The 24,963-nt window shown below is 41.8% G+C and overlaps 1 protein-coding gene across 4 annotated transcripts in view; it reads left to right on the top strand.

The window, feature by feature from the left end:
* The window catches only part of LOC143746681 (connector enhancer of kinase suppressor of ras 3-like), a 117,223-nt gene that overhangs the window by 63,176 nt on the left and 29,084 nt on the right, over positions 1-24,963 (top strand). For 2 of the 4 annotated variants that reach the window (XM_077238662.1, XM_077238664.1), the window contains exons 14-15: positions 1,394-1,431; positions 4,153-4,198. In XM_077238662.1, the coding sequence (XP_077094777.1) occupies positions 1,394-1,431; positions 4,153-4,198 (84 nt within the window). The remainder of the gene's footprint in view (positions 1-1,393; positions 1,432-4,152; positions 4,199-24,963) is intronic. The other 2 variants (XM_077238663.1, XM_077238665.1) reach the window with 1 other exon arrangement.

Below are 24,963 nucleotides of genomic sequence, written 5' to 3' on the forward strand. Positions count from 1 at the left end.
CAAATAAAACAAATCTTTTATAAACACAAAATAAATCACAATTTTTTCAGCAGTAATTGTTTTTTTTGAATGCTGAGTTTTATATCAGTATTTTGCCATTGTTATTCACAGAGTTTTGAACCACATTCACATTTTGTACCACATTAGTTCCTTCTGCCCATTAAAGCTGCTATTCCAGATATTTTTGTATTGTCTTCATTGAATTATTTAGTTGTCTTATTATTTTTTTTTAAATGCATCATTTGTCTGTTACGTCAGTAACAGGTAATAATTTGGCATTTACTACAGATTTAACTCCATAATAAAAAAATATATAAGCAGTGTCAACATCGGTTGCAAATAAATATGAGAAACGGATCTAATCACAGCAGTTTAAAGATTTATTAATAACAAAACTCAAAACAAAACACACTTGACTGAAACCTTGAACAGAATAACCATATATAAACCTGACGAGAAAAGGACAATGAACTGAAAGGAACAGAATTTAAATACAAACAAACCAATCAACGAAATGAATGGCAGATGTACATGATAATAAATCAACGAGAAACCATAGAAACGAACTGAAAACTAGGAAAGGGAACCCACCCAAAAAAAACACAGATTACCTGTAACAAGCATAAGGTTTTTCATTAGTGATGCATAATGTAATAGTATTTTAAAGGTTTATGAAATCAGCCAAAATTATGTTCCTGACAAAACACAACACATTCTCTCTGTTCCTTTCCTTTTACATAAGGTTTAACAGTCTGTGTAACTTGTTTTGTTCTCTGCCTTTATCTATCAATCCAAATTACCCTAATATTTTCACCTAACAATTCAATCATGCTGACCTTTTCAATTTTCCCATATTTGCTGCATTACCCTTTTTCACAAAACTAAAATTGCTTGTTGGCAAAACACTCAATGAAATGTAGCCTACTCTTAATGAAGAAATGCATTGATCTTTGGTGAGCAAAGTAACAATCAATGTCCTCTAATGGAATGTGAATTCACTCTTTTAATTATTATATTGTTATGTTATGTCATGTTATATTATATTATATTATATTATATTATATTATATTATATTATATTATATTACATTATGCACAAATAAAGGTATATTTTGTGAGTGATGCATGTGAATATAACACTTTTTGTCTATAACCTTTTCTTAAACCTTTATCTGATTGATATATATACATAATGTATAAATACATACATAATTAGTCAGCAAAAAACTGTAATGTGTAAAGGGTGGTCATCCGCTTCTACTAGAACTCATTGTTCAGCAAAAACTGAATGTTTAAAATGTTGAAAAGTTCTAAATTCACAGAAAAGTCAGTAAGGATCAGTGGCCTTGTTTATGTTGAAGCATATATTAACTGTTCTTTATGTCCTGCCACAGGATCCTGACTGGGTCTCCAACAACACATTCATCAACAGGTGGGTGCAGAGCTAAATGAGCAGCATCTATCCAAGCTTCACAGTCACTGTGAGCCAGAACAAAAGCGCAGGAAGAATCTTTGCTCAAATAGTGTATGCTCAGTTATCAGCTCTTCCTGTCAGGATGCGAGATGCTCTTTGGCCTTGCTGATCCGTCTTGTATATTTTTAGCATGCAACAGTGTGGTGACATGGTTTCAATTCCCCATGGACCGAAAGAAAGAGACAACCCCATGATCTGGAACAGTAACCATTATATGTGAAGGTTGATTATTATACATTTTCTCAGAGAGTATATGATATGTTTCATAATTTATATATTTTTTATAAGCTCTCTATAGGCTAAATGTACCAACCGAGGATAAAATCCAGTAGTACAATGTTACAAACTAAAATAAAATCATTGAACTTAGATAAATGGATGCAAGTAAAAATTCTATTTTATTCATTTAATTAAACATTTTAAGCAGCAAACAATATTTTGGTTAGTTCTGTTGACATAATAATGTTGATCGTGACAGCAACTTAATATTGTGTGTATTTGAAACTGAAGTTCCTGAGTTAACTGAGTGATTTATTTAAAAAAAAAGAAAATATGTTGTAGTAACTTATTTAGAAATTGCCTCGATGACTTTGAAAATTGGGCAGTGGATTTTTAGTTCCCAGCATGCTTCGCATTGGACTGGATAAGGGGAGTAAATGTTGAAATTAAGGCCTGTTAGTGTTTAGTGCGGTTTTGTTTGACATTTAAAAGAGTTTCTGTTAGGTTGGTTTGTTTTTGCAGTTAGTGCTCAAGAGTAGTGCTCAAGATTGTGGCGATTACATGAAGGTAATCCAGGTATTCACTAGATAGACCATACTGACTGTAGTATTGTCACGACACTTATGGTAATATTTTTCTTGTTCATTAAATGTATATGCCGAAAAAGTTAAATTTATCAAGCATATGCTAGTAGGTAATTTAGGTGGAAATAGATAAGAACAATTAGTTTTAAGGCTACCTCTTAATTGTTGAAATTAGTTTGTAATCCTCAACTCAATTTAGGGTGTTGTTGTTGTTGTTGTTGCTTGAGCCAAAACATTTGTTTTTAGAGTAGGCCTATAACTGCAGTTTGAAACCACAGAAGGTATTTTGGTAATACTTTATAATAAGGTTTATTGACATTAGTCAACTGTGTTTGTTAACATAAACAATACTCCCACAGCATTTATTAATCTTAGTTATGTTAATTATAACATTTACTAATACGTTTTTGATGTTACGTTATTGAACGCATATTATTATACGTTATTGAACCAACATGAGCAAACAATAAACAATTGTGTTTATTAACATAAACAAAATTACTTTAAACAAATGCTGTAAATATACATATGGCAGGTGGAGCTGGGGAAGGTGGAGAGCTAGGAAAATTCCCATGGCGTACTGCACTGAATTGTGCCAGTTTGGGACAGAAAAAAATAGGTTACATAAAACAAACAGATCGATGTCCAAAGCGGTCAGCTTTAAAATAGGCAACCAATCAGCTGCTCGGAAGAGTTTCATGACTGAACTACACTGCTCATTATTAGTTCATGATAGATGATACATTAACTAATTTTAATGAATGGGACAATATTGTGTAAAAAATATGTTACTGTCATAAAATGTTCTTGGATGCAAAGCAAGCACAGTGATCTAGTGCTTGGTTTAAAAAAAACATATCTTGGGATGAGGTAAACATTGTTGGTCAGATGAAATTGAACTAAAGTGGTGTGATTTTCCTAATTAGAGATGGCTAATCCTTTCATTGTTTCTGCTGTTTAATAAGCTTTTTGTCTTTATTATTAGATTTTTGTGAATCCATAAAACCATTATAAAAGACTTTTAACACTTTCAGTCATTTAGTTTGTGTCTATTAATCACACCCCTGTACAGGGGATTTCAATATCATTGAAGCTATTAGAATTTGAAGTAGCACCCAAGTAAAAGGAAATGCAGTGATCTCAAGGTGCATTTTTAAAAGTCAAACTCTTAAAAACACTGCACTCATGGCGTGAGATACTGAAAAAACAGTGAGACACAATGCAATTATCAATGAGATGCATGTGTTCACCACATATTAGAAATACAGCAGACAGAATGCAAGCGTGTGTGGTGAACCCCAAGGAAAAAATATTTTGAAAAAATTGCCTTGATTGCAACATAATTCAATATGGTATTAAAACAAAGACAATTTACTTGTAATATCTATTCAATGATTTATTCTGCCACAGTTTTATAAGATAATTCCTTTCAATTATATCAAGTTGTGGGCTTTTTTATGTAATCAATTGTTGCACTTATGTAAAATACTGTGTGTAGCCTATGTAAAGCAATAGACAGCTAATAGACACTAGCAACATCTAGTGAAGTTCATCTAGATATATGATAGTCTCTTCTCTGTCTCTTGTCTCTGCAAGACTGAAATGTCTGTATTGTATGTTTATAATGAGAATATGTTCTGAATTGGTCTTGGAGTACATTGAATACATCTGTTTACACGGACACAAAAGATAATCTCATAAACCACAGTGTATGTAGAAACATAAAAAATATATATTTGGGTTAAGGAAATGAGCAAATGGATTTCATACACCATGTGATTTTTACTTGACATAACCTCATGTTTGTTTAAGCTTCAGACATAGAGTTTATTTTGCCATGCCTGTTCTTGTATTAAATCCTTCATCGTCTCCCCAGCAGGTACAGCAACAGTGCCATCCGTTCCTGGTCGTTCTCTCAGGCGGTAAGAACCACATCTGTGCATGCTTCTCTTTTTAGTGCAACCTTACCAGTTTGCCAGAATCTGTTTAGTTTGCAGATAGAAAGTTGAAAATATGTGCAGACAAGTGAATTATTTTGACTTTATCTTATGTGGGAATATCTGAACACTACAGTTTTCAAAATATTTGTATCTGGGTTTATATTAAACATGTCCAAACTCATACAGGCTAATATAAACTCACGCAGTCGTGGTATTCCACATATCCATGCACAATGCATGTTTATCCAAACTGTTCTCTAATCCGCATACAAACCACGGGGTAGGACAGCCATTATTATTTCATTTACATTCAACCATATTTTATTTTGAACCTACAAAGTGAACTTTCCTTTTTCTGAACTTTGACAGATATTCATCTGTTGTATATTCACACTTAAAAATAAAGATTTCAAAAGGGGAATTTTGCAGGGAGTCATAGAAGAAAATTTTGGTTCCCCAAAGAACCTTTCAGTGAACAGTTCAGTTTTTGTCTTGGTGTGGAGAATATTTTAATAATCTAAACAATCTCTTTCCACTACAAAAAACATTTTGTGCAATGGAAAAGTTCTGTGGATGTTAAAGGTTCTTCATGGAATCATAGATTACTTTACTTTTAAGGGTGTTGTTGCTGCCTTCTGTGCAGAGTGATCTTCAACTGAGTGTCGAGTTTCCATAAACCATGAAGATTATGTCAAATAAACTTCTGTTTCTATATGCTTGTGTTAATATAACAAGCATATGCTATGTTATCATATTTCATGAAGTGATCTCAGATGGTGAACTGCACCGCACCACAACATGGAAAGAAATTTAACCGATTTACCTCAAGAGTTTGGTTCATTTGGATGATGTGAATGCTGTGCGAGTGCAAACCCTCAAACCGGACCCGAGTCCGTCTAACAGGGTGGTCTGGGGTATGATATATGTGAAGTCAGATACGGTTTACTGCTGATGTGAACACAATCATACTAAATCACAGAAGTGAACCGCTATTGATGAAGTATGATATGATCCGTTTGTGTGTGTTCTCAATGTCTTTCCTGAAAAGCCTGACGCACTGCAAGCAGAGAGAATGTATAGCCTAACTTATCTCTGCTTGCCTTCATAAGAAATGGACTCCTGCGTTTTTATCTCATTTATCTGCTGGGTTAAAGTAATTTCACCAAGTAGCCTACAACATGTTCCTGCATCAACATCTGATCAACCAATCAGACTTAAGGGAAGTTTACAGTTTATGTCAAGTTTAGGCTTACAACCAGGGTTAGGTGCTTCTACAGCAGTGTTATTCACCGATCATTTCCCTCTGGTTTTAGGGGTAAGTTAAGGGTAGGGTTAGGTTTAGGGGTAGGGATATGGTTATAGGACTACATTTTCAGACAGGAATGTTGTTCCAGGATCAACAAAATATGTCTTACTTGACCCAAGCAACCTTCTCCTTCATAGCCGTTACCTAAGCCCCTTTCACACAGATCTCAGAAAATTGCCATAGTATTGCTATAGTACTTTTTGTGTGAATGCATTGTAACATTGCTGGGATCAGTCCCGGAGCACGCCCTATGTGAACAAAAGGCAGGACCAATGGCATAAGGGGTGTGTTGTGATTGCGCAGAAGCTGAAATTGCACAAGCAAGATGAGAGAGAGAGAGAGAGAGAGAGAGAGAGAGAGAGAGAGAGAGAGAGAGAGAGAGAGAGAGAGAGAGAGAGAGAGAGAGAGAGAGAGAGAGAGAGAGAGAGAGAGAGAGAGAGAGAGAGAGAGAGAGAGAGAGAGAGAGAGAGAGAGAGAGAGAGAGAGAGAGAGAGACGTTTAAAATTCTTTACTCAATCAAAAATTACATTACACACTTAACAGTAATACAAGAATTATCCAAAAATGTTCACCAAACAAAAGATAAAGAGTCATCTTCACACAACACAAACAACCCACTATTAACACACCATTTGTACATAAATTCAACCATATTTCCTGTAGTTTTAAAGAATATATATTCTGCCCTTATTCTTGATTCAACAAGTGCTGTAAACAGACTTAGAACTTTAACAATTCGTCCTTCAAGAGCAAGTCTACAAGTCTTCCATATAGCTAGTTTCGCTTGCCCAAGTATAAAATTAGCAACAGTACAGCGATCCTTGTTCACTTTAGAATACCTACAGCCATAAATAAAAAGTACTTCGTTAAAATCAAAACCCAACCCATCAATAATTCTTCCCAGCAATGCAAAAAGTGGCACCAACCTTGGACATTCAATGAAAACATGAAAGACCGTTTCATGACTATTACAGGCATGACATAAGGGCAAAACATTCAAAGTGAATTTGGACACAAAGACATTAGTGGCTAATACACAATGTAATACTCTCCATTGTAGATCACCTGAACGTTTTGGAAGGGGACTTTTATAAAAAAGCCTCCAAGAAGGATTAATCTCATCTGCAACTGTGAGTTTTCCTCTCCATTTTGTATCAGATCTATCATGAAGATCTTTAAAATAAGCTGTTTTTACACAAACCTGATACATATCTTTTTTTCCCACTGTATGAAAAACTAGCCCTTTTAATCTCTCAAACTTTAGCAGCTTCCCAACCTGACTAGTTTCAGGGCAAACTCCAGGGCACACACCTAAAATAGGAAAAGCGAGATGTGTAGGCCCACCCTCTAAGGAAAGCTCTACAAACTGAAAAAGAGAAGAAGGAAGAGCAGCTTTCAAGCCTGAAATCAACTGCTCTACCACCCTCACAGACCTCAAATCAACCTGCCTGGCAACATCTTCTGCTGATCTCCACTCTTTTAAGTCTAAATTAATCAAGTGTCCTACTTTAGTAAAACCTTTCTTCAAACATAATTTAACTATACTATTAGATACGCAAACATTCCCTAAAAAAGGATTAAAAAACAGTGGTTCTTTCAAGCCATAATGATCATTTTCAGATCGATTCAACCTAAACACTTCCCAAGATTTCAAAACCGATGCATAGAAATTTGCACCAAATTTAACATTTTCAATAAAAGGTGACATCAAAAACAGGTGCTTATCAAGAGCACTACCACAAAGGGATCTTAGTAAAGTTAGTCCAAATGACACCCAAGGAATAAATTCTGTAGAAAAAAGCAGTCTCTGGGCAGATTTTAGTCTCATGGCTCTGACTTTAGCTGACAGTTCAATCAGTCCTTGTCCTCCTTCATTTACTGGCAAATATAAAATTCCAGAAGGAAGCCAGTGAAAACCACCCCAAAAAAAATCAACAAAGTCCTTCTGTAGTTTTTGTAGTAGCTCTTTTGGGGGGTCAATAACCGTCAAACGATGCCACAGCATAGATGCAGCTAAATTGTTTACAACAAGAACCCTCCCTCTATACGACAATTGCGGGAGAATCCACCTCCATTTCTGTAAGCGACCAGCCACCTTTTCATAAAAACCTTCCCAATTATTCTGCATGTATTGCTCTGTTCCAAGGAAAACCCCCAGCACTTTAAACCCCTCTGAACTCCAGGGGCAGCGCTGAGGAAGTTTTGGAATAGGCCTACCTTCTTCCTCCCATCGGCCTAATAACAAAGATGAGCTTTTTTCCCAGTTGACTCGAGCTGAGGAGGCTTTTTGATAAATCTCAAGAGCCGCTTCCAGATTACACACATCTTCATTTGATCTTATTATTACAGTGACGTCGTCAGCATAAGCGCTGAGTTTAACAGTTACCATCTCTGATGTAAAATGGCCCGCCGTTGAAATACCACAAAGTTGACGCCTCAGAGCCGTTAGCAATGGTTCAATGGCCATGGCATATAAAATACCTGACATACTACATCCTTGCCGTATGCCTCTGCCAACTGAAAAAGGTCTTGTGAGTGAACCGCTTATTTTTAAGAAACTATAGATATCAGTATACAATAATTTAACATAAGAATGAAAAGAACAACCAAAACCGAATGCTTCAAAACATTTAAAAAGAAACTCATGATCCACACGATCAAACGCTTTTTCCTGATCCAAAGATAAAAAACCCACATTAACATTATTATCTCTGGCAAATGAAATCAAATCACGAAGTAGAAACAAATTATCAAATATTGTACGTTTTGGAATACAGTATGACTGGTCTACGTGAATTATTGTTGATATATAGAGTTTTAATCTATTAGTTAACGCTTTGGACAGTATCTTATAATCCACTCCAAGCAAGGACACTGGTCGCCAGTTTCTTATATCCGCAAGATCCCCCTTTTTGGGTAGCAAGGTGATAAGCGCTCTTCGTAGACTCAGCGGTAAGGTGCCTCTTTCAAAGCACTTGCCTGAAGATATATCATTAATAGCAGCAGCCAGTTCGTTCATCTGCAAAGGCTGATCAAGCTTGGCCTTATCACTCTCCATCAGATGTGGTAGATCCTGGAGAAGTGTTTCTGTTATCTCTCCATCACATGGTTCTGCTCTATAAAGATTTTCATAAAAAAGCAGTGCTTGAGTAATTATTTCATGCTCATCAGTTGTTTCACCTCCTTCTGGAAGTTTCAGACGACTTAAAATTTTTCTATCAACAACTTTCTTCTCCAAATTGAAAAAAAAAAGATGTTGGTGCATCCATGCAATTAAAAGATGTAAACCTTGCACGAATCAGAGTCTCTTTGGCTTTCTCTTCCAGGAGATTGTGGAGAAGAATTTTCCTTGTTTCCAACGCTTCAACAGTACTTCCATCATATTGCTCAATGTTCAGCTGCAAAATATCTTGTTCAAGTTGTCTCATTTTGTTTTCAAGAGTATTCTTGTTGTGGGCAGTATACTTCTGACAAAACATCTTGACTTGAACTTTACCAATGTCCCACCACTGACTCAGGGACTTGTACTGAGATTTACTCTCTCTCCACATCTCCCAGAAAAGTGTCAAAGAGTGCACAAAGTTGTGATCCTGCAAAAGCTTATTGTTAAAACGCCAGTAGGGACATTTAAATGTGCTCTGTGCAGATATAACATTAACAGACATATAATGGTGGTCTGAGAAAGGAGTAGGAATAATACAACTATCAAAAAACTTTTCACAAACACTTCTTTGTACATAAATTCTATCAAGTCTTGCTGCAGAAACCCTATTCGAACTTACTTTTATCCACGTATATTGTTTTACATCAGGAAAAGCTTCTCTCCAGACATCCACAAGATCATAAAAAACTATCAATTTTCTAAAAACATCTGCTGACGGACTATGAGGTTCTTCATGATTCCTGTCCACTGTATGATCTAAAGTGCAGTTAAAATCTCCAGCCAAAACAATAAACCTACCCTGTGGGACACTGCTTAATGCTGTATGAAGTTTCCCAAAAAAAAGTGTACGTTCAGTCCCAATATTAGGGGCATATACATTGAAGAGTGAAAAATTGAGCCCATGTAAAACAACATCTACTCTTTGCAATCTACCTGGTAGAACATCAAAAACGCTCACATTCTGTTCCTTAAACTCAACTCCAAGAAGAATAGCCACCCCTGCACTGATACTAGAACCATGACTCATAACAACCTGTCCATCCCATTCACTCTGCGACTGAAATTGATTATTTACATCTGTGTGAGTTTCCTGTAGAAAAACAACACTACTTTTTTTCATAATAATATAATCAAAAAGACTAGTCCTTTTCAAAACCTCACGACACCCATTAATATTCAATGAACTAAATCTCAAAGGTGCCATAAAAGGAAGCAAAAAATAACCAAACAATAAAGTAACTCCACAAGGGTTATTTGACAACCAAACTATACTCATTTTTTACTTTGCAAATTCAAAGAACTTCTAACGTTACTCAAAAGTTTCTTGAGACGGTACCGTTTTGGTTTATCAAGCTCTTCAAAGGAAGCTTTTCTCATAGCCATGGTGCCGGACAATAAAAACAATTTTACATCCGGAAAATATGAATCAATTCTCGGTTTACGAAGTCCTTTAGTAGTATCCAAAAAGTGATTGATCTGCTGAAGTGAGTAAAGTTTGGTCTTACCTCCAGAGATGAGCTCCGAATCCGCTGCGTAATCTCTCATTAACTCCGTATCATCGTGCTCATTGTCAGAGTCATCCATTAAATCCACAGGGTTTTGAGATAAAATGTCATCTTTACTCTGTTTAAACGCTTCTTCAGTTGTAGTATCACTCTCAATTTTATCAGGCTGCGCCTGTCCTCCATCGCAAAACAACTCAGTTTCAGGCTGCAAACACACCTGTCCCGGGCTCGTCTCCGGCTGCGTTACAGCGGGAGCATGACTCGGCCCGGCCGCCTCCTCAACAGCCCCCGCCAGGCCGTCTCCAGAGGCCTCCAGCACCGGTCTCACTTCGGGCACATCACCGGCCGCAGAGAGCGCTCCGTCCGGCTGCGGTTCTGACGCCACAGCCGTCGCAGCAACATCTGCGCCGGCCGCCCTCTCGCTGTTCTCCGCACCTGCAGCCGGAGCTGGCCTGTCTCGCCTCGGGCAAGTTTGTCTAACATGTCCAAACTCACCACACACAAAGCATTTCATTGACTCTGAACTTATAAACACAGTGTAATCCTTTCCCTCAATACTCAACTTCACCGACAGATTTAATGGATCACTCTGAGAGTTCAGAATCATTAAAGCCTGACGCCGAAAAGACATCACGTGTCTAATCTCGGGATTTTTACATCCAAGAGGAATCATTTTAATAGGACTTACTATTTTACCATACCTCTGGAGAATTTGCTCTAGTTTTTCATTTTTAACAAACGGAGGTATGTTAGATAAAATGACTTTCTTGGCTGGGCTTGACAAAGGCAAAACAGGCACAAAAATGTCTTTGATTATCAACCCGGTTTCAACTAATTCATCCACCATTTGGCTTTCACTAAGAAAAAACACAATTGCTTTGTTCATACGAGAGGCAGATTTTATATTAGCACCACCGATCGCCGCACTCACAGCTATCAGGCAATCCTCCACTGATACCACGGCCTCAGGCATACACTTACAACCATGCTTAATTGTTAATCGTGAGAGATCCGCCATTTCCGACCCCATTTACCTCACTCTCTGACCGAAGTCAGGGGAAAAAACTAAACCTATTAACTATAAATAAGTTATAAGAAAAATAAATAAATAAATAGAAAAGTAAAGAAATCTCACTCAAACAAAGAGATACTTTCACTCCCAACAACCGGCTCCTTCCACACTCACTCCGCACATGCGCAGAAGAGAGAGAGAGAGAGAGAGAGAGAGAGAGAGAGAGAGAGAGAGAGAGAGAGAGAGAGAGAGAGAGAGAGAGAGAGAGAGAGAGAGAGAGAGGCATTTTAAAATGCCTTTTATTCCTATAAATCACTCTTAATTAAACACTTGTTCCAAACAAATCACACAATTATATTATATCAGATAAGTACACATAAATTACACCAAAAAATAAAAAAATAAATTATCCTCAACAACAGAGCACAGCGCTCCATTACAGCACCACTTCATTTCAAATGTTAGTAGATCCTTTGTTGACTTATAAAAACAAAAATCTATCAATATTCGTGATTTGATTAGATTTGAAAACAGTATAACCACATCTTCACCCGACAGTCTATCCACCATATTTTTCCTGCTCATGTAAATGGCCAGTTTTGCCTGCCCTAGAACAAAATTCAAAAGCTGACAAGTAAACCTTTTACTTCGAACATATTTAAAACCAAAAATAAAAATCCTCATGGAAAACAATTCGTTACAAGAAAAAAACACACTTTCCAATATTAGAAATAAAGGTTTCAGTCTGTCACATTCCATAAAAGCATGAAAGACCATCTCTCTTTTTGAACAGAAAGGGCAATCAGCAATAACTTCAGGATTAAGAACTGAAATAAAAGCATTAACAGCGATGGCACAGTGAAGAAGCCTCCACTGTATATCCCCTGCCCTTTTAGATAACGGTGGCTTATACAGTGACCTCCACTCAGGCTTTACATTCTCTTCAACACTCAATACTCGGCGCCACTGCGTGTCAACTTTATCACTTAACACCTTTTTATTAAAAACTTTAACAGATATTTGATAAAAAGCTTTGCCAGGTGCTGTACACAAGTCCAAACACAAAGGTCTTTCAGAATTTAGAAACGGTCCACTACAACCATCCAATTTAGGCAACATGAAAAAAAAACAGGAAAGGAGTCTTCTGTACTGGAGGTGTTTACTCCTCCACGACTGTCCATCAGTAAATCTTTTTCTTCATTGCTGACCAAAGATTTCCAGTTCTTTAGCATCTGTTCAACAGTTCGTACAGACCTGACCTTTAGACAAGAGGCTACTTCTTCTGCTCTTTCAAAATCCAGTCCAGCTACATGAATCAAATGTCCAAATGTGACGATCCGCGAGTCCTGCAAAAGTACTTTAAGTCCATGAAAGGAGCAACCCTCATTTGATAAATCAAAACGAGCTCCGTTTATTAGTGGCTCCTCCAGAAGCCAATGAAGAGAAAGTGTTGTCTCATCTCTCTGTGAGTCAAAGAGACTCCAAACCTTAAAAAGATTTCGATAAAACACTGGCAGTCCATTCACGTTCACTTTAAAGGGGTCCATTAGAAACAGAGACTTGTCCAACCCCAGTCCTTCAGTTCTGTGCAAAATGGTGCATGTAACAGCCCGCCACCCATTCACTGATGATTAATACAGAAAACGTTGTAAAAATTGCAAACGAAAAGCTGCTATTCTACTTTTCAAATGTACCAGACCATGACCACCCTCCTCTTTAGGTAAATGCAACACACTCTGAGGGACCCAGTGTAACTTATCCCAAAAAAAATCCACCAAAATCCCTTGAATTTTTGCTAGTAGTAGTGCGGGAGGATTCAAACATGCTAACCTATGCCAAAGGCAGGAAGCTACTAAATTGTTCACAATTAAAGTCCTCCCTTTATATGACAACTTTGGTATTAACCATTTCCATTTGTCAAGCCTGCCTTTCACCTTATCAACAACCCCTTCCCAATTTTTCTGAACGGACATTTCATCTCCCAAATACACTCCTAAATACTTAAACCCTCCCGTTCCCCAAGTTAAACCATCAGGAAGACTTGGTCTCCCTTTTGACCAATTTCCAATTAAACTTGCTTCACTCTTGTTCCAATTAACTTTTGCTGAAGACAAAACACTAAAATCTTATAAAACTTTCATTAAAACCTGTACATCATTTTGTCCATTAATTAAAACTACCACATCATTAGCATAAGCAGACAAAGAAATGCTACTTTTACAAATAGGTAGAATCAAACCGCAAACATGTTCTCTTAATTGTTGCAACAAAGGTTCTATAGCCAGTGCATATAACATCCCAGACAAAGAGCAGCCCTGTCTAAAACCCCTATTGAACCTGAAAGGAGTGCATAAGCCACCGTTTATCTTAAGCACACTCTCAACGTCACCATAGAGCATTTTCACTTTGTCAATAAAATCCTGACAGAATCCAAAAGCTTCTAAAGTTCTCCACAAGTAAAGGTGTTCGACCCTATCAAACGCCTTTTCTTGATCTAAAGAAATAAGTCCAATATTAAGGCCGAGCAACTTGGAGACATCAAAAATATCCCTAATGAGGGAAATATTGTCAAAAATTGACCGACCAGGGACACAATAGGTCTGATCTGGATGTACCACCTGATCTATAATTTTAGATAACCTATTAGCTAAAGCCTTCGAGAGTATCTTATAATCTGAGCAAAGGAGCGAAACAGGATGCCAGTTCTTAATTTCTAAAAGATCTCCTTTTTTGGGGAGGAGAGTGATGACCGCTCTACGGCTACTCAACGGCAAACTACCTGAACTCAAACTATCATTAAGAACCAGCAAAAGGTCCTCCCCTACCTCTGTCCAAAAGTGTTTATAAAATTCAACAGGAAGGCCGTCAATTCCTGGCATTTTCCCAGAATTCATGCCTTCAAGGGCCTTATGCAACTCTCCCAGGCTTAATGCTCCTGAGAGCTCTGCATTGGCACCGTCTGACACTTGGGTCAATCCTTTAAAGAAAACACTTTCAGAATCCCATCCTGTTCCCAGCTCATTCTTATACAAGTTTTCATAAAACCCACAAGCTATTGCTCGTATTTCTGCATGACTAGATAAAATCACTCCTGCCTCAGAGCGCAAAGCATGCAAAAAACGTTTTTGCCCATTTTTCTTTTCAAGGCTAAAAAAATATTTCGATGGTACATCCATCTGTTCGATACTTAAAAAACGAGAACGAACCAGAGCTCCTTGTGTTTTCAACCCCAGAAGGTCAGCTAACTGAGTTTTCTTATTTGAGATCATCTCTGTATAACTTTGATTATTTGTTGCATCAGCTAAACTCTGTAATTTAATTATTTCGGTCTCCAAGACCTTCATAGAGCTATTTAACTCTTTGGTGACATTACGAGTGTACTGTTGGCAAAATTGTTTTATTTGGACCTTTCCAAAATCCCACCATTGCTGTATGTCTTGAAAAGAAAATGTTGTCTTTTTAAACTCTTCCCAAAATACTTTAAATACATCCTTAAAATCCTTACTACACAAAAAATTAGTATTGAAGTGCCAGTATGCACTGTGTGGTTTAATTTGATTTAAAAAGAAAAGCCCCAATACCATATGATGATCAGAAAAACTGACCGGTGAAATGACACAACTTTTAAAAATACCCAACTGATGTTTGAAAACATAAAAACGATCTAATCTTGCAAGAGATAAAACATTGTCACGAGCATGAGCCCATGTGTACTGTTTCTGACCGTCATGAAAATGCCTCCAAATGTCACATAGATCATTAACATTTACCATCTTTGTGAGACGTTCACGTGAAGGCATATGGGGCTCAATGTGATTTCTGTCAATATTATTCTCAGTACAATTAAAATCTCCTCCTAAAAATAAATATTCTTCAGTACTGCATCTTTGTAACATGGCACTAAGTGCATCTAAAAACACCAATCTTTCTATTGCTGACGTTGGCGCATAAACAAAAACGAAAACAAAGACATATTTTTCAAAGATAGCTCTTATTTTTAAAAGTCTTCCTTTCACAATCTCATCAACTTGATTAGACACTGGACTAAAACTCTTAGTAAATAAGATACCCACACCACCACTAAGTGTGGTATTATGACTGAGAACAGAAATGCCATCCCACTCCTGCATCCAATCAGCAGCATTTTTAACATCACTGTGTGCCTCTTGAATAAAAATAACATCTATTTTTTTCTGTTTGATAACTTCAAACAATTCAGCTCTTTTTTTGCAATTTCTTGCACCATTCACATTCAATGATGCAATACACACTTCAATCATGCTTAAAAATAAGAATAAGATCAAACTATGATTCATAATCATAGATTCAAACTTTTTCACTGCCATCATTTAAATTCATGTTGAGGTTTCGCAATATTTTCTTTAAACGGTACACCTCTCTGTTTTAAAAACAGCTTTCAGTCATAAAAATCTTAGTTTTTTCTACAAACTGTGCTACATCTGGAAAGTACTCATTGACGAACACCCCCCTCTTATTCTTCGTAGATTTAAGGAACAGTTTAATATCATCTACATCATAATTGCGGCAGGAAAACTCACTTTGTTACAAAGTAACACTTGAGTCAGATAATTCACTGTCACTCTCTGAATCAATCTGATCAACAACATCTTCAAGATCTAATTTCTTTTGTTGTCTATGAGCTGTATCGGACTTCTTCCTTTTTAATGGCACTTTAAATACTGTTTGTTCTGAAACAAAAGCATTAGGCCTACTGTCAACCTCCCGAACATCCCCCATAACAATGTCTGATTCTGTTTTATCGCTTGACTCACCTCTGTCTTCCTCGATTACAACAAGTTTTTCAATTTCGGTTTCCTCCTCCACTGAAACAACATCATCCTTCGAAGTCCCAGCGCGTTGATCTCCATCAGACTCACTCGCCCGCGCCACCGTTGATTCCGCCTCGGCTGAGGCTTCACCGGCCTCACCGGCCGGCTGCACATCGATGTTAGCTACACCTTCAGTGTCAGCCAAACGATTGTCGTCTTCTTGTTTGCTAGAACAAGTTCGAACCAAGTGACCGACTTTACCACAGCCGAAGCATTTGATTTTATCAGTGGTGATGTAAACCACATAATCAAACTCATCCACTCGAAAATTCAACGCAAGATCTTGATCAGCGTCGTTGTTTACAACCATGTAAACTGAGCGTCTGAAAGACACAACATGCTTCAGTAAAGGAGAAACGCGGCCAATTGGAATCTTTTTAATCGAGGAGACTAATTTTCCGTAGCGAGATAGAGCCTGCGTCAAACTAACATCACTAACAAACGGCGGGACATTCGAAAGGGTGACTCTTTTAGATGGCAATGAAAGGGGCAAGACGGGAGTGAGAACACCGTCGAGAATAATTCCCCTCTGAACTACCTCATTTGCCTTTTCTACTGTTTTAAAAAAAAGAACAATAGCGCTATTCATTCTCGAGGCAGACATTATGTTTTCATGCCCCACAATTTCAAAAAAAAAAAGAAAGAGAAAGATAGAAAAAAGAAAAACAAGCACGAGCCACCACTCACGCTCACACTCACAAACTCCCAGCATGCACTCCGACAGAGAGAGAGAGAGAGAGAGAGAGAGAGAGAGAGAGAGAGAGAGAGAGAGAGAGAGAGAGAGAGAGAGAGAAACTCATACACAAATGATTTAACAAAGGGACAAATGATTTAAGGGCCATGAAGGGTCGTGTGGCTCCTGTGATGAGAGAGGTGGCGATCACAGCCACACAACGTTTCCCAGAGGCTAGAATAACTCTGTCCACACTGCTGCCACGCACCAACGTGCCGTTTCACGTGATCCACGGGAATAATGTGGAACTATCCAGAAGCTGCGCACTTATTCCTAATGTTCATCTCGCCCATCACAAAGACATACAGCCTAATCATATGTATGATTACGTACATCTAAATAAGCAAGGAGTGAAAGTCTTCGCCAGAGTGCTGAAAAGCACAGCTCTTGGAAACACAGCAAGAAACAGCAGAAACTTCGATAACAAGAGAAGCTCTCAGCCACCGAGAAGCCCTCGTCCTCCATCACAACACAAGAGCTACACAACACCGAGAAGCCCTCGTCCTCCATCACAACACAAGAGCTACACAACACCGAGAAGCCCTCGTCCTCCATCACAACACAAGAGCTACACAAGACAGAGAAGCCCTCGTCCTCCATCACAACACAAGAGCTACACAACACCGAGAAGCCCCCGTCCTCCAGCAGAGCCCAGACCGGCCCCCGGACCTCCATCACAACACAAGAGCTACGCAGCGGCTGCTCAACAACCCCAGAACCCTGCAGCCGCTGAACTCAACCAGATAAGACATCTGCTAAACATCATCTGCTCCAGACTGAGGACATAGCCTGCATAACACACACACACACGCACACATATACACACACACACATTATAGAAGCACCCATGAAATCTTTTAAAATCAGTAGTTGGAATATACAAGGTCTGCACTCTTCTACGTTTGGTAATAAGACTGCAGACCAAGACTTACTCAGCAGTGTAACTGGTATGGACATCTGTATCTTTCATGAGACGTGGTGTCGTAGTAATGAGACTTTACAGTGTCCAATAGGATACAAGGAAATTATGGTTCCTTCATTAAAAAACTCTAAAATAAAATGTGGCCGAGACTCAGTAGGAATACTTATATGGCACAAAGATGATCTAAAACATTCGATTAAAATTGCTAAAAGTGGAAAATCTTCTATTTGGCTTGAAGTGAAATCCATAATTTCACAGTCCAATCTTTACCTCTGTGCCGTCTATATTCCCCCTCTTGACTCTCCCTATTACGAAGAGGACAGCTTTCCAACATTACAGGCTGACATCTTACACTTTCAGTCCAGAGGAAATGTCCTCGTCTGCGGAGACTTAAACGCCAGAACAGGGCGAGAAATTGATTATGTAAATATTGTAGATAATGACCACATTCTTAATGACACCACGTTTCATTCCTCATTGAAAATCACACCAAGAAACAGCTATGATAACTCAGTGAACATTAATGGAAAACAAATGTTAAAACTCTGTAAAGGTTTAGGTCTCTACATCATCAATGGCAGGACTCGTGGTGATACTTTAGGTAGATTCACTTACGGCTCCAGATTAGGAACCAGTGTGGTTGATTATTCAATAACAGATATTGACCCAAGCTTTATTAATGCCTTCACAGTCAGACCTCAGCTCCCGATCTCCGATCACTGCCAAACTGTGCTTTATCTGAAACCCCTGTGTGAAATAACTAAAACTTCTCCACTTGATTCTGAAAAACTGTTTCCTTTGAAACCCAAACTTAAATGGAATCAATCCAACTCGGATCAATTCAAAGAAAATATGAACAGTCCTACAATATTAAAAATGCTGGATGAATTTATGTCCACCGATTTCACTTTAGATATTAATGGAATAAATTTAGCAACAAAAAACTTAAATTACATATTCAAAACATTGATGACTCTATCTAACATTAAACAGCAAAGCAAACATAAAACAGATCAACAGAGAATAAGAAAGGATGTGTAGTTCGATGATGAATGTGCAGGTCTCAGAAAAGAGTTGAGGAGACTCTCTAACAAAAAGCACAAAGACCCGTCCAGCCAGACATTACGGCTTTCTTATTCAGACTGTCTGCAAAATTATAAAAGACTTTTGTGGAACAAAAGAGAAAAATATTTTAAATCCAAAATTGATGAAATTGATAATTCGGTAGATCATAACACTTTCTGGAATCTATATAAAAAACTAGAAAAACCCAAATTAGAGATGTCACTCCAGAATGGCACAATTTGGAAATCTTACTTTGAAAATTTGTATCGAAAAATTGCACCAGCGGACCTTAACCAACCTCAGAGTAAAATAAAGAAAACTCTAGAAGACTTGGAGAAAACAATTAAAAATTATCAAAATCCATTAGATAAATCTATAACAATATCTGAAATATTAGAACACATTAAAAATCTTAAATTAAAGAAAGCATGTGGACAAGATCACATTAGTAATGAAATGCTTAAACTCAGGAGTCCCAGCATGATTATAACTCTAGCCAAATTATTTAATCTGGTGTTCTGGTCCGGAAGCTTCCCTGAGATCTGGTCTGAAGGAATCATCACCCCCATATTCAAGAAAGGTGATCGATTCGACCCTAATAGTTATCGCGGCATCAGTGTAGGCAGTGCTTTAGGAAAACTGTTCTGCAGGATCATAAACGCACGCATTGTCTCACACATCTCATCACACAACATTTTAAATAAAGCACAGATTGGCTTTCTACCAAAACACCGCACATCCGACCACATCTATTCTCTACACACTCTCATCAACAAAAACATCAAGGACAAACAAAGGAAAATATTTGCATGTTTTGTAGACTTTAAAAAAGCATTCGACTCAATTTGGCATGATGGTCTACTATACAAAATCCTACAAATTGGCATTGGCGGAAAAACGTTTGATATTATCAAATCTCTGTACAGCAACAGTAAAAGTGCGGTGAAAATCAGGAACCACAGAATCGCGTTCTTCCAGCAGGGCCGTGGAGTGAGGCAGGGCTGCAGTCTGAGTCCGACTCTATTCAACACCTACATCAATGACCTGGCATCAGTGCTGGAGAGCTCTACTGTCCCCGGCCTCACTCTACAGCACACACAGGTCAAGGGTCAGGGGTCAGAGGTCAGATGTCTTCTGTACGCGGATGATCTGGTCCTGCTGTCCCGCACACCTGAGGGCCTTCAGCAGAGCCTGTCCCTGCTGGAACAGTACTGTCACGACTGGGCCCTGACCGTCAATCTGGACAAAACCAGAGTCATGGTGTTCCAGAAGAAGAACAGATCTCAGGAACACAAACACCAGTTCCTGTATAAAGGCCAGGTCCTGCAGCACAGCACTAGCTATAGCTATCTGGGCATCGACATCAGCGCTTCGGGACGCTTCGGTCTGGCTGTTAAAACACTCAGTGAAAAGGCTCGGAGGGCTTTTTATGCTATAAAGTCACGATGCGGCCACTTAAAATTACCCATTAAAACCTGGATCAAATTATATAATTCAATAATAAAACCAATTATTTTATATGGATGTGAAATTTGGGGACCAGTACAAAATTTTAAAAATTGGGATAAAACACCAGTAGAAAAATTACAATTGGAAATTGCCAAAAATATTTTAGGGGTTCACCGAAACACATCCACTGCCGTCTGCAGGGCTGAGCTAGGCTTGTACCCGCTGAACATCGAGATCCAGAAGAGATGTGTTCAGTTCTGGCATCACCTCCATCAGTCTGATCCAGAGTCAGTCCAATATAAAGCCCTCCTCGCCAATGAAACCTCAGCAGAACCTCATCCTCTAAACACACTCGCTCTTCACCTCCTCCATCAGACTACACCCCCCGCTGACCACAGCTACAGCCCCATAACTATTGTTAAAGAAATACACACACATCTAAAAGACACTCATGATCAATCTCTAAAAGCAAGATTTGACCTCCAAAATAAACTCAAATGTTACTCGACCCTCAATAGAACCACTAAATTGGCCAGTTATCTATTTATTAAACATTTTAAAGAAAGACAAATCCTCTCCAAATACAGATTAAGTGACCATGATCTAGAGATAGAGAGAGGTAGACATAGACAAACATGGAGAGAGAGAGAGCAGAGGATCTGTAGACACTGTGATCTACAGCACATAGAGGATGAGGAACACTTTCTGCTCTTCTGTCCCAAATATACCGATATAAGAGAAACTTTTCTGCCCAGATTTGAAACCTTGATTCCGTCTGTCACAGTCTTCGTCTGCACCTGTCTGTCTTAGTCATCTTCACTACACTTCCCAGAATCCTCCTTGTCTCCACACCTGAACTCACTCCCTCACTTACCAGCCTGTTCCTCGTTATCATCATCTGTGTCACCTGTCTTCACATCATTATGGTTCATTTGTCTCTGTATTTAGTTTCTTCTGTTCAGTCTGTCTTTGTCGGTTCTCGTCTATGTAAAGTTATAGTGTTTTGTGAGTGTACCCTCTGCCTGCCTGTACCTGTTTGTTGTTGCTTTTGAGTAAATCTTTGAATTGGAGCTTTTTTGCCTCAGCCTGTCTTCATCTACACCACAACCGTGACAGAAGAACCGACCATGAGGAAAAGGAGGGTTGGCAAGAAGGCAGATCACTGGATTTCCCAGGATGGGCGATCACTGGAGGAGTATGTGGAGGTCTATATCAACCTGTATCAGGACGTGAGTAGAGATGAGGAATCTCTCAAGCAGCAATTCTGGAGTGGGATAGACAATCTACTCGCCCAGATGCTGCTGTTGGGAGATCTTCATCTCCCTTTTGTCGAGTTCATCGACCACACCTTGTGGGTTTGTGGATCCTCCCTCACTGTGGGCCCTGAGTCATGTTCTGCCGAGCCTGAGTCTGAGCTTTTTGACGACCTTCCTGAGCTTCTTCCGCCAGAGACCGTCCAGCCAGAGACCGTCCAGCCAGAGACCGTCCAGCCAGAGACCGTCCAGCCAGAGACCGTCCAGCCAGAGACCGTCCAGCCAGAGACCGTCCAGCCAGAGACCGTCCAGCCAGAGACCGTCCAGCCAGCTCTGGAGGAGGCAGTGCTCCTTGTGAGATCCATGGCTGTTTTGTGTGTGTGGGCAGCACACACATTCGTCACAGCCCATGAACCTAGCTCGAAGCCCTCTTCACCGCTGGTCCCGTCCAGCACAGAGCCTTCACCGCTGGTCCCGTCCAGCACAGAGCCTTCACCGCTGGTCCCGTCCAGCACAGAGCCTTCACCGCTGGTCCCGTCCAGCACAGAGCCTTCACCGCTGGTCCCGTCCAGCACAGAGCCTTCACCGCTGGTCCCGTCCAGCACAGAGCCTTCACCGCTGGTCCCGTCCAGCACAGAGCCTTCACCGCTGGTCCCGTCCAGCACAGAGCCTTCACCGCTGGTCCCGTCCAGCACAGAGCCTTCACCGCTGGTCCCGTCCAGCCCTTCTGAGCCTTCACCACTGGTTCCGTCTAGCATAGCCGGGCCTTCCCCGCTGGTTCCGTCCAGCCCAGAGACTTGTAATGACTCTGTCACTCTCCCCATTAATTTTTTTTGGGGGGGCCATAGGCCCTCGCCGTGGGCGCCCAAGGACCCACGGCCACCCGAAGGGGCTTCTCCGCCATGGCCGCCCGAAGGGTCCTCACCGCCATGGCCGCCCGAAGGGTCCTCACCGCCATGGCCGCCCGAAGGGTCCTCACTGCCATGGCCGCCCGAAGGGTCCTCACCGCCATGGCCGCCCGAAGGGTCCTCACCGCCATGGCCGCCCGAAGGGTCCTCACCGCCATGGCCGCCCGAAGGGTCCGCACCGCCATGGCCGCCCGAAGGGTCCTCACCGCCCGGGATGCCCGAGGGTCCGACCGTTCCACCCTGGACGCCCGAGGGTTCGTCTGCTCAGCCCTGGCCACGTCCTGCTCCGCCCTGGCCACGTCCTGCTCCGCCATGGCCACGCCCACGTCCTGCTCCGCCATGGCCACGCCCACGTCCTGCTCCGCCATGGTCACGCCCACGTCCTGCTCCGCCATGGCCACGCCAACGTCCTGCTCCGCCATGGCCAAGCCCACGTCCTGCTCCGCCATGGCCGCCTGCACTTCCTGATCCGCCCTGGAGGCTTCCCGTCCCAGTTTGGCCACGCCCTGGCCAGCCTTCAGGGCGCCCGCCCCCCCACCCCATTGATGTTCTACGGCACGAGGTCGTGCCTTGTTGAAGGGGGGCATTCTGTCACAGTCTTCGTCTGCACCGGTCTGTCTTAGTCATCTTCACTACACTTCCCAGAATCCTCCTTGTCTCCACACCTGAACTCACTCCCTCACTTACCAGCCTGTTCCTCGTTATCATCATCTGTGTCACCTGTCTTCACATCATTATGGTTCATTTGTCTCTGTATTTAGTTTCTTCTGTTCAGTCTGTCTTTGTCGGTTCTCGTCTATGTAAAGTTATAGTGTTTTGTGAGTGTACCCTCTGCCTGCCTGTACCGCTTTGTTGTTGCTTTTGAGTAAATCTTTGAATTGGAGCTTTTTTGCCTCAGCCTGTCTTCATCTACACCACAACCGTGACAGAAGAACCGACCATGAGGAAAAGGAGGGTTGGCAAGAAGGCAGATCACTGGATTTCCCAGGATGGGCGATCACTGGAGGAGTATGTGGAGGTCTATATCAACCTGTATCAGGACGTGAGTAGAGATGAGGAATCTCTCAAGCAGCAATTCTGGAGTGGGATAGACGATCTACTCGCCCAGATGCTGCTGTTGGGAGATCTTCATCTCCCTTTTGTCGAGTTCATCGACCACACCTTGTGGGTTTGTGGATCCTCCCTCACTGTGGGCCCTGAGTCATGTTCTGCCGAGCCTGAGTCTGAGCTTTTTGACGACCTTCCTGAGCTTCTTCCGCCAGAGACCGTCCAGCCAGAGACCGTCCAGCCAGAGACCGTCCAGCCAGAGACCGTCCAGCCAGAGACCGTCCAGCCAGAGACCGTCCAGCCAGAGACCGTCCAGCCAGAGACCGTCCAGCCAGAGACCGTCCAGCCAGAGACCGTCCAGCCAGAGACCGTCCAGCCAGAGACCGTCCAGCCAGCTCTGGAGGAGGCAGTGCTCCTTGTGAGATCCATGGCTGTTTTGTGTGTGTGGGCAGCACACACATTCGTCACAGCCCATGAACCTAGCTCGAAGCCCTCTTCACCGCTGGTCCCGTCCAGCACAGAGCCTTCACCGCTGGTCCCGTCCAGCACAGAGCCTTCACCGCTGGTCCCGTCCAGCACAGAGCCTTCACCGCTGGTCCCGTCCAGCACAGAGCCTTCACCGCTGGTCCCGTCCAGCACAGAGCCTTCACCGCTGGTCCCGTCCAGCACAGAGCCTTCACCGATGGTCCCGTCCAGCACAGAGCCTTCACCGCTGGTCCCGTCCAGCACAGAGCCTTCACCGCTGGTCCCGTCCAGCACAGAGCCTTCACCGCTGGTCCCGTCCAGCACAGAGCCTTCACCGCTGGTCCCGTCCAGCCCTTCTGAGCCTTCACCACTGGTTCCGTCCAGCATAGCCGGGCCTTCCCCGCTGGTTCCGTCCAGCCCAGAGACTTGTAATGACTCTGTCACTCTCCCCATTAATTTTTTTGGGGGGGGCCATAGGCCCTCGCCGTGGGCGCCCAAGGACCCACGGCCACCCGAAGGGGCTTCTCCGCCATGGCCGCCCGAAGGGTCCTCACCGCCATGGCCGCCCGAAGGGTCCTCACCGCCATGGCCGCCCGAAGGGTCCTCACTGCCATGGCCGCCCGAAGGGTCCTCACCGCCATGGCCGCCCGAAGGGTCCTCACCGCCATGGCCGCCCGAAGGGTCCTCACCGCCATGGCCGCCCGAAGGGTCCGCACCGCCATGGCCGCCCGAAGGGTCCGCACCGCCATGGCCGCCCGAAGGGTCCTCACCGCCCGGGATGCCCGAGGGTCCGACCGTTCCACCCTGGACGCCCGAGGGTTCGTCTGCTCGGCCCTGGCCACGTCCTGCTCCGCCCTGGCCACGTCCTGCTCCGCCATGGCCACGCCCACGTCCTGCTCCGCCATGGCCACGCCCACGTCCTGCTCCGCCATGGTCACGCCCACGTCCTGCTCCGCCATGGCCACGCCCACGTCCTGCTCCGCCATGGCCAAGCCCACGTCCTGCTCCGCCATGGCCGCCTGCACTTCCTGATCCGCCCTGGAGGCTTCCCGTCCCAGTTTGGCCACGC

The sequence above is a fragment of the Siphateles boraxobius genome, unplaced genomic scaffold (genome assembly GCF_051911475.1).
Source record: "Siphateles boraxobius isolate OS27281-9 unplaced genomic scaffold, OSU_SipBor_1 22, whole genome shotgun sequence".
Lineage (NCBI taxonomy): Eukaryota > Metazoa > Chordata > Actinopteri > Cypriniformes > Leuciscidae > Siphateles > Siphateles boraxobius.